We start from the raw sequence: 10,263 nt of genomic DNA, 5'->3' as shown, positions 1-10,263 counted from the left end.
TTAGTAAGCAAAATAATATCTCATTCATCAAATTAGACCTAACTTAAAAAGTTTTTTGCATATAATTTAGAACGAATTATATTTATTAGGGGAAGCATTTTTTATATTTCATGTAATAATTAATAGATAGTTTGTATTATTTCCTTTCAAAATAATTTAAATAAAATATGATGTACGAGTTTAACCTAAAATAATTAAGAAAATTCTAAAATAAATTTCATTTCAATTACTCTCGAGGGTTTCCCGCTGATTCACAAATTGAATCGCGTGACGTAAGCAATAGGTATAGGGTGACATCTCATTGCATATTGAGGGGATGAAAGATGCGCGCGCAGCGAAGCCGATCATGCGCAGCACTTGCACTATTCATTATTATACGAGTGAACTCTGGTCGATAAACTTCACGTCGGAGCGCGTCGCGCATGCACCCCTTGTGCACGAATACCTGGTGCGATATCGACATGGCTGACAGCGAATTTGAAGAATTTCGCCGGGTATTCGACAAACTTCCACAGCACATCAAGGCTCCAACGCCTTTTTACTCGTAAGTTAATTTATCTCTATTACTATCATCCGCCATCGATTCGCATGACGAAAGTAGTTCCTTTGAAATGTCACCTAAAAATCGTTATTTCATTAATTAGAAGTCTGGGAAGATATTATTTATGTATTTGGAGCAAATATTTTAATGGTTGCATTGTGCTAATAGATTAGTGCCAAATGTTGGTTTGGAAGATGACTCGCCTTCATCGAAGAGCGAAGGTACGCCTGATGAAGAGGTCGGTGAAAACGAGACGGGTAGTGCGGCTCAAGCTGATGCGTCTCCGATAAATCAATCTGATGTGACGGACGCACAACGCAGCCCTCACCACCAAACATTTGCTAATGGCGAAAGGAGAAGAAGGAAACTACCAGAGATTCCAAAAACAAGAAAATGTAAGTCTTAATTTATTGGTAATATATAAAAATAAAAATATTTAATTATTTTGTTTTAAATGATCGATTACTCAGCTGGCGAGCCTATTTGTTTTTATATTCAAGAACCGCTTGGGCGATTTATTTGTTCTACGTTGTTTGTGTTTCGTTGCAAAAGCTTTAGCGAGTTAAATTTTTATATTTTAAATGTGAGTGTGTTAAAAAGATAGGTTTCGGTTTATTGGAGGGTTGAATCTGTGGTTTTCGTCACTCAACTATACTTACATATATACATATATTTAGTACTTATTCTACTCACTTATGTGTGTGTAAGTAGCGTAATTCTATCAATAAATAAAGATTATAATATGGTACGTATTTATGACTAAAGGGAATATTTTCATGATTCATAGCACTTGTCATTGTCCGATTCAAAATACAAATATTATCAAATACAATAAAAACATAAATGAACAAAATTAAAATTGAAGTATTTTATAAAAACCATATTGTAATATAATTAACTCGGAATGAAGTCGCTGGCGCTATTGCATCTTTAAAATTTATGACTTTACTCTGAAATACTTTTTTTTTTTCTTCTAATTGATATGATATTAGCTTTGTTATTTTTATTTGTGTGTATTCGATACGAAATTCCGTTCTTTTTAACGTTCTTAGTTCCTTTTATTTAAAAAGAAATATTTTTTAGTTGTATAGGACAACATCATAGCAATTAAGAATGTAGTTATTTATGAAACTGGTTTGACTGACTGACCCCTTCTGTTAAGAATAGGTTTATATGTCTTTTTTATGGTATCGGTGGCATCGTGGTGGACGAGCATATGGCCCACCTGATGGTAAGTGGTCAACACCGCCTATAGACAATGGCGATGTAAGAAATATTAACCATTCCTTACATCGCCAATGTGCCATCAACCTTGGGAACTAAGATGTTATGTCGCTTGTGCGTGTTACACTGGCTCACTCATCCTTCTAACCGGAACACAACAATACTGAGTACTGTTGTTTAGGGGTAGAATATCTGATGAGTGGGTGGTACCTAACCAGATGGGCTTGCACAAAGCTCTTCCACCAAGTTGTTCCATTATAATTTATAATATATAATATGCAGTTTAGAGGGGTAATAGTGCCACTAGTGCCAGTGTCTTGGCTACAATACCAAAGGACATTTTAGATTGGATGTTTTTTTATATTTTAAATCATATCTGTATGGTTTTATTTCGTTACTTTTTTATTATTATTATTGTTTTCTTTGCGTAATCTTAAAGTTTATGTTTTTTAATAAATCATGTACTATTTTTTTTTTCATGAGGATTATACTTTAGCTTTTCTAAGTTAAATGATGATAAACTAGTATTGCATTCATATATTTTCATATATATTTATAAACATATTATAACAAGCAAGAAGTACATCGTGTAATGCTCTTGTTTTTTGGAAATATTTGAAAGAGTTGTAAAATTACTTTGATTGTAAAGAAATGTTTAATGCGTTCGATTTTATTGGTGATATTAAATTTAATTAAATCAATCGTTTTAATTTGAACTTAATATAGGTTTATAAATAAAATCAGGCTTAAGAAATGTATTTTCAACTGAGCCACTAATGAAAAATTTACAATTTCCAGCGGCGCTAGTTTCATCTAATCAGCCCGCATCGTTGGCTGACGAATTAGGAGCTTTAACTGGTATGCTCATACGGCCAGGGTGTCAAGGACGACCACTTCTCGTTCTGAAGTGTGGTTACCTTCTCGATGAAGATTCTAGCCCAGATTCCGAAAGATTACAGAGTCTCGGCGATGTTGACAGTGGTCACAGTACAGCGCACTCACCTATCGACACCGGTCCGAAGAGTTTATCACCAACACCCTTGCAGCAAAATGGTAAGTATATTTTATTTATCATTAGCCTCAATTTAATTTCATCTAGTAATATAAAAAGAAAAAGATTGTTCGGGGAACAATTAATAGTGTCCAATTTGTATGCAAATATAATTAGTAACAACATTTTACTGTATTTGGATACGATATGACTTTGATCTCCAATATTGTGATTACTTACTTTAACGGATCTTAGTCGATCTCTGTATACAGTTTTGTATATGTTTTAAAGAAAAATTTAATAATAAAATTTGCCTACTGCGATTTAAACGCTTTCTTCTTAGGTAGGTTGGTTAGGTAGGGAAGATCTTGTATTGTTTTCGATGGTATACTTCCCGTTTGGTGCCTTTTAAATTTGAAGAAAAAAAAAGCAATACGTGAGGGTGGAGGAACACTTTAGTTTATATAGAACTGCACACTTGCCTCGTGAAAGTATAATGGCGCAGTATCAGGAATTTAAGAAGGGTGTGGCATACTTTCAAGTGTTAATTTCTTTCTTGGTAAACAATACCTACCATTTTGATATGGCCTGGCTTTTGTTGCTTTGATGTTTTTGATATATAAAAAATCGTACCGAGATGACTAATTATATTTCAAAAGTTTCTAAACAATAATTCGTTTCAACTTTACTATATTTCAAATATTTTGTTATATATGGAATGAACTATCAAAAGCACTTTTCAGGCGAAGTAAAATCATCGCTATTTAACAAGGACTAAAAAGTGTATCGGAAGACTTACTGCATTCTTGCGAATACACGATGAAAGAAATCAGAAGTTATTTATTTTAAGCAACTTTATCAAATTCTTTCATCAATCAAAAGTTTTATACCCGCTTTGCCATCGAACATATCAAAATTCTTTTAAGTAATAATAACATCTGGAGTATCAAGACAATCAGTGTTTACGACAGTGTTTACACATTTTTGAAACCGTAAATGCATCAAGCATAATATTATGATATGAGTTCCCACATTTTTCTAGAGTCAGATTATTATAATTTTTTTAAATCTCCCAGCAATTGATAAATGTGTTAGCACATTTTTATGCAATAAAATTAGTTCATCGATTGAAAAAATGGTCTGGATACCATTAACCTCTATTCGATCAGCCAACATAAATTGATCTCCACATTAAAATAGAATCAAAGTAACTGAAATAACATTCTGAATATATTTAATATGAATGGTTATTATAACTCTAAAAATATTCACACAAAATTCTGCTGACTGTGGTTTATAAACGTCCATATCAATTAAATGCCTGGTCATAATCCTTATTTTTAGATAAATCAATATTCTCCTTTTAGTCGTTGGTAAATCCAGTTCATTTCAAATTCAACAACAGATCAGACATGGCTCATAATAAATAAACTTTTGGTTTCTATATCTTGAGGTACAAGCGTTTCAAGTATTTTTATTTCGGGTATTAAGTTTTCATACTAATTATATTTATCATTAAAAAAAAAATCTAATTTTATTGTTGGTGTAAGAATATATTATAAATTTATTAATTCCAGTGTCACCATCTTCGAGCTGCAGTATCAGTGGAATTAATTTTTCTGGCAATATGACAACGGTTCCTCACAGTCAACTAGAAATGTTAGAAGCAACACACAGAGGTCTACATAAATTCAATCCACGACATCACGATGAAATTGAAGTTGAAATTGGAGATCCAATATATGTTCAGAAGGAAGCTGAAGATTTATGGTGTGAAGGTAATTATATTAGTTTATTTGCCTTATAAACTATGTTGCCTTAATCGTATCGATATACAACGTCTTGCATCCTGATATTTTGGACTATTAGCAAAATTTCCAATTTAAATGTATGAAATGGGGGTAAAAAAAGAAGAATAGTAATAACTTGAAAGTGGACATCGCTAGTTTTAGTTTACATCGCACATCCTACCCGAAGCATCTTTCCCTAGATGTGATCCCAGCCTGAGAAATATAGACAAACATTAACATATATTTTTTCCAGGTGTAAATTTACGAACAGGTCAACAAGGTATTTTTCCTTCAGCCTACGCTGTGGATATGGATTACAACGATTTCGATCCCGCAAATGCCAAAGTTAAAAGGGAAAGATACTTATTAGGGTAAGTCGATGTGTTTGAATTATTTTCTATTATTTTAACAATCACCAGGTAAATTTATGACTAAATATATTTTATTTTTGCTTAAATTCTTTATATATGAACAACATCCACTATACAGTAATGGGACATTTATCGGATTATTTTCTTCCTCTAGCGTTTTAAACTTTAGAAGAAAAAGCAGAAGCGTTTGCGATGCAGTTTCTTAGTTGGCGATTGCATGTAAGCCTCACGTCTGTTCTCGATGATTTTATGATTTAAAGATATATTGGCATTTTTTTTACCGGTGTTCGATACCTATGAGATATTATGACATATTTGCACGTTTCTCGTTGTTAGATTTGGAATAATAGACCTCAGTTTATTCCTTTTTGTCAGGTTTTTGTGTGTTGTTTGACAATGGTCTCAGACATGAAGATGTCGTTTAACGCTTAGCCATAACACAGCCCTTATTCTGGAGTTGGTTAAAAACTCGTCGATACTACCCATAGGTCGGGTATGAAAAAGCCGAAGTAGTAAGGGCCCTTATTTCTCACTCATCAGGTGAGCTTTCTTCTGATTTGCCTATAATTGCACAAAAAAGCGAGAAATGTGTCTAGTGCAAGCCAGGTTCGTACACTTTGTAAGAGGTCAAGTGTGATGAACAACCAACTGGTCGAAATGAAACAGTATCTCGGTAAAAAAGAAAACCAGAAAAGGTGCATCGAACAGGAAACAAGTGATGTAGAAAACTGCACTATCATAATCGCAGGCAGAGAAACCTTCACCCGGGTCTAGTGGATCAACTAAAGTGACTTAAGCTACACCGCTAACTCCGATTGCCAACCCTTTGGTTGCCTCGTTATCAGTCACATATAGTCCTGGAGACATCTGATTGATTACAATTAGGAAGGAAAAGAAGGAGCTACAACAGCCTCAACTATTTCGAATATATTCCACTGGCCAAGACTAAGCTAGTTGTACCCCACATGGTGTAAAAATATTAAATAGAACGGGTAACTGGAGCTGAGATAGACTAGTGGTTGAAAAACTCGAATTTTAATCGATTATCAATATAATTCAACTCCTAATTTACTGTAAGAAATGTACCACAGGTGTGGTAATATACAGTAAGCGACGAGCCAGTCAATATAATCTGAACTCAGTTCAATAAATATATTATATATTTATGATAAAATGTATTACGTCATAAAGGAAGCAGTCTGCATCGTGTAAATATTATTTGGAAATGACTGTTTATTTAGATATAAGTTTCATGTAATGTTCATAATTGTGAGCGCTCTAATGGTGTACTAAACTTGTGTCATGTTTAACTTTGTTTATATTTACTGCATGTATACACTGAATATTTTTGTTGATTATTCTTTGTGTGGATCTAGCGGCTACCATATAAAGCAGAACCAGTAAAATGTATCGTGTATTTCGATCAAGAATATTTACGTGGTGGCTTGGAGTTTCGAAGTTGAGAGTACGCACTCCCAACCTCCAAACTCCCAGCTACTACTGTTTATATCTCTGAAGCTGTTGGCCCTGCGTCTGGAATGCTGTTACATCGCATCATGAGAGTAAGTGAATTTAGAATTTAAGTGTGTCTTTAATACTCGTGTTCTATTGTATATGTGCGCAATTGGTTAGTTTTCGTTAAGAATTGACAGCGCGTCAAATCGTTCAGAAGGACATTATCAGTACTGTGTGAGATTTTTATGTGAAGGCTATTTCGTTTTGTTTTTTATCAAGAAAAGGGATGAATTACTTTTTTTTGCAAAGTGCAAACAGAACGCAAAATGAGTATCTGGAGAATAGCAGAGAAGAATTTGGAAGCCCTTTCAAACCATAAGAATATCCGATGCGAATTTCACCTTTCGCGGGATTGGGACATAGTACATTTTGGAATGTGAGCAGATTAAGGAAGCAGCCATAGGGCAGCGGTGAAATTTCACGTGTAAGTTTGGGCACCAGCGTTGAAGAGCTGTCAGGCTACTTGCATAGTGACAGAGGACATAGCAAAGTCTGCAAATCTAGAAAGGATCGAATCGAAATCTGGCCTTTAACGTGGATGTGGATATCATGAAATTATCTTAATGATTTTTGATGTGACTAGTCCTGTTTTTCTGATCGGGGATTTTTCTAAAGTATAGTTAGTCTTTATAAGTTTATGCGAAACTCCTCGCCGATACAACAGGGGTACCAATGAGTGCGTTCAGTTTATAAAAGCTAAGTTGGTTTATTGATTTAGTATCTTGTCTCCGAAATGAATATATTAATTATATGTATATATACATCTAGATTGTACATGAAAATAATATTTTTTATTGTTGCAGATATATGGGATCCGTTGAAACTTTAGCTCACAAAGGTACTGGAGTGGTCTGTCAAGCGGTTAAAAAAATTGTAGGTGAATCGAATGGAGAGCCAGGAGCACAACCATGTATATTAGAAGTCTCAGATCAAGGTCTTCGAATGGTTGATCGATCAAAACCTGACGTAAGTTTAATTCGTTGCAGTTTAACCTATTTAATTTTTGTGCAACAGTTAGATAAATAAAAATGTTTAAAATTGATAACACAATAATTAAATTTACTAATTAATTAAATAAACTCGAAAAGCCAATTCCATTCAAAGAACGAGTAAATAAAGAAACCAGAGACATTCGTGATTGGCTAATAGCTTAGCTTTATTTTGCATTAAAAATAGTTCTTGCTTAATATTTATTTATTTGTAATAAAACACTATTACATTAACTACAACGATATCGCATAAATTCAGTGTTAAAGATTTTACTTTTCTTTGCTTCTGTTGTGGTCGGAATAGACTTTAGACGTTACGAAAGCGTGGAGTTCATACAACCTTCTTTTCTTATGAGATTTTTGAAAAAAAAAAATTTTTAATCTATTTATCTAGATAGGATTATAAACATAACAAACAGTAAAATATAAAAAAATATAAGTGGTAAATAGGTCTAAGGATAACAGTCGCCATACTTTTAAGTAACCACGGTATGCAAAAATGGCACTAAACGACTTAAAATACAATAAAATAAAAATCTATTTAGGAAAAAAGTAGAATAAATAAGTATTACTACTATGATATTAGTAACATATATATGTTAATATAGGGTCATTAAACTTAGAATCAGACTTCAAATATATTATATAAAGTGTATTTGGATCTGATTAAGTAGATAAAATCTAATTAATTTGCGAATTAATATTTTAACTAAAAGTAAAGTAAGAAAGGGAAACGTGAGTCGTAACTAAAGATTGAGTTAATCTCCCGTATAACTCTAAGCTGTTGTATTTGAACTATAAATAGAGCTAATTTTCGAGCTTTTATACTTTAAAACCTTATATTTTGGGAAGCATGATTATTCGCTGACTGATTGTCTCCATCAATTAGAATTATTGTAGTCGTTAATATGGATTATCTGCAAGAATAGAGTCAAGTCTAAAATCAACTTTACAGTCAAGCCAAGATTAAAACTCAATAATAAAAAAGTAACGAAACCTTTGAGTTTCTCGTTACTTGCCTGAACGATCTCTAATAAATAATAATTTCATATTTACATTTTACTTTAATTAACAATATTTTTACCATTTTTATTTTTTTATTACAACAGCGAAGTCGAAGTGGTCCATGCATCGATTACTTCTATTCTCTCAAGAACGTCTCCTTCTGCGCTTTTCATCCTCGCGATCATCGCTACTTGGGATTTATCACAAAACACCCAACACTGCAGAGATTTGCTTGTCACGTGTTCAGGGGGACGGAGTCTACGAGGCCAGTCGCGGAAGCAGTAGGGTAAGACTATTCATCACAGTAAGTTTTCAGTATTTATTTTGGGCCAATGGACGTTCATTGAAGTTGAACTAGGGCAATATGTTATTTTTTGCTTATATAAAATATTACCAGTTATCAGTAAATTAACAGAAAAGTTATTTTAATATACCTTTTGTCCCTGCAGCTTAAATTTATGCTAGCCGAAGACTCTTATATTTAATCTTCGGAGTAGCTCATAGAATCAAACCTGAGCTATTCAAGACACTTGTAGTTACAAATTGTCACTTTATCACAATCGAATCGAAACATTATTGTTGCCGTTCCGTCGTTTTCCTATTCTACTAAAACAACAATCCAGATTCGGTTTGGTTCCCTGTTAGATCGTAATATAACCGAGACCGTATCGTAACCGATATTTAACGATTAAGCCGAGTTTAGGTTTCGTCTTGTAACCGTTATATGTTAGTAGAATTGACCCCAGATCATTATATTAGTAATATATTATGATTTAATATCTCACAAAGTATATATGAACATTATACTTGTAACGCCAAGTACCAAATACGTCCATATTCTTAGGTACATTATTACATTGCCTCCACGCTTATTACGTATGCGCTTTAGATATGCAATTTTATTTAAATGTACAAAATGCGTTTTGGAAATATGGATAAATATAAGCGCTGTGTGGACGATTATTGTACTTGCTTTTTTGTATGTTTGGAAACCCTTCCAGCTATGTGTATAACGCTTTATTATTGTTATTATCTCTAAGTGATTATTTTTTATTATTCTTATTTCAGGAGAGCGTTCCAGAGGTTCTATCAGAAGTTCATTGAAACTGCGTATCCGATTGAAGATATCTACATTGAATAAAAATACAAGCAATAACTTTTTCGTCTATGTTAAATGCTTTCGTATTTAAAATTCACAGACTCTTAGCGTGGTTATAATCGATTATAAGTTAGTTAAAGGTTAAGCTAACGATCTTGAATAAATTAAAAATATAAACTTCCGTTTACAGGTTACGAGAAATCATAGGTTATATTATATAGCGTTATACAATTACGTAGTAATCACGTCGGTTAGCATTCGAGCAACGTAGCTTAGATCGATTCCATTTTATACCTCAAATATATGCCTTTTTGTAAAATTTCGCTCAAAAAAAATCATAATATATTAATAAACGCTAAGTGACTGTGAAACATCCGAATAACCTTTATGTAGTCTGAAAATCCTATCACCATTTAAAATTATAAAAATAATAAAGACATAAAAATCTAGGTATTATTAATTCAAAATATACATAAGTTTAAGAAAGCAATACTATTTTTATTATAGAAGCTGTTTCGTCACGTTAATTTTTAAAATAAATTCTCTTATCAAAAAAATAACTTTAATAAATAATTTAAAATGTATTTAGCAAGAACAATACTCTATAAAATAAAAAAAAAATAGAATAGTTACCTGTAAACTATTAAAGTCGGTACTAAGTAAATTATAAAATAATCAAGAAAGATAATACAACAGTAATCAAAGTCGGATTTACTGATCTGAATGAATCCTGAACGT

At 32.6% G+C, this 10,263-nt stretch overlaps 1 protein-coding gene across 2 annotated transcripts; it reads left to right on the top strand.

Annotated features, from left to right (window-relative positions):
- The first annotated feature begins 421 nt into the window (after window positions 1–421).
- On the top strand, window positions 422–9,923 carry LOC125075993 (JNK-interacting protein 1). 2 transcript variants are annotated; one of them, XM_047687909.1, is made up of 8 exons: window positions 422–544; window positions 710–936; window positions 2,564–2,818; window positions 4,334–4,534; window positions 4,842–4,917; window positions 7,236–7,398; window positions 8,531–8,712; window positions 9,495–9,923. In XM_047687909.1, the coding sequence occupies exons 1-8, from the start codon at window positions 423–425 to the stop codon at window positions 9,565–9,567; spliced, it is 1,299 nt and encodes a 432-aa protein (XP_047543865.1). In that variant the 5' UTR covers window position 422; the 3' UTR covers window positions 9,568–9,923. The 2 variants fall into 2 exon arrangements, with proteins under 2 accessions (XP_047543865.1, XP_047543864.1); XM_047687908.1 differs by having other exon boundaries at window positions 4,800–4,917.
- The last annotated feature ends 340 nt before the right edge of the window (window positions 9,924–10,263 follow it).

Source organism: Vanessa atalanta, chromosome Z (assembly GCF_905147765.1).
Source record: "Vanessa atalanta chromosome Z, ilVanAtal1.2, whole genome shotgun sequence".
NCBI classification, from domain to species: domain Eukaryota; kingdom Metazoa; phylum Arthropoda; class Insecta; order Lepidoptera; family Nymphalidae; genus Vanessa; species Vanessa atalanta.
This window is presented reverse-complemented; position numbering and strand designations above follow the sequence as displayed.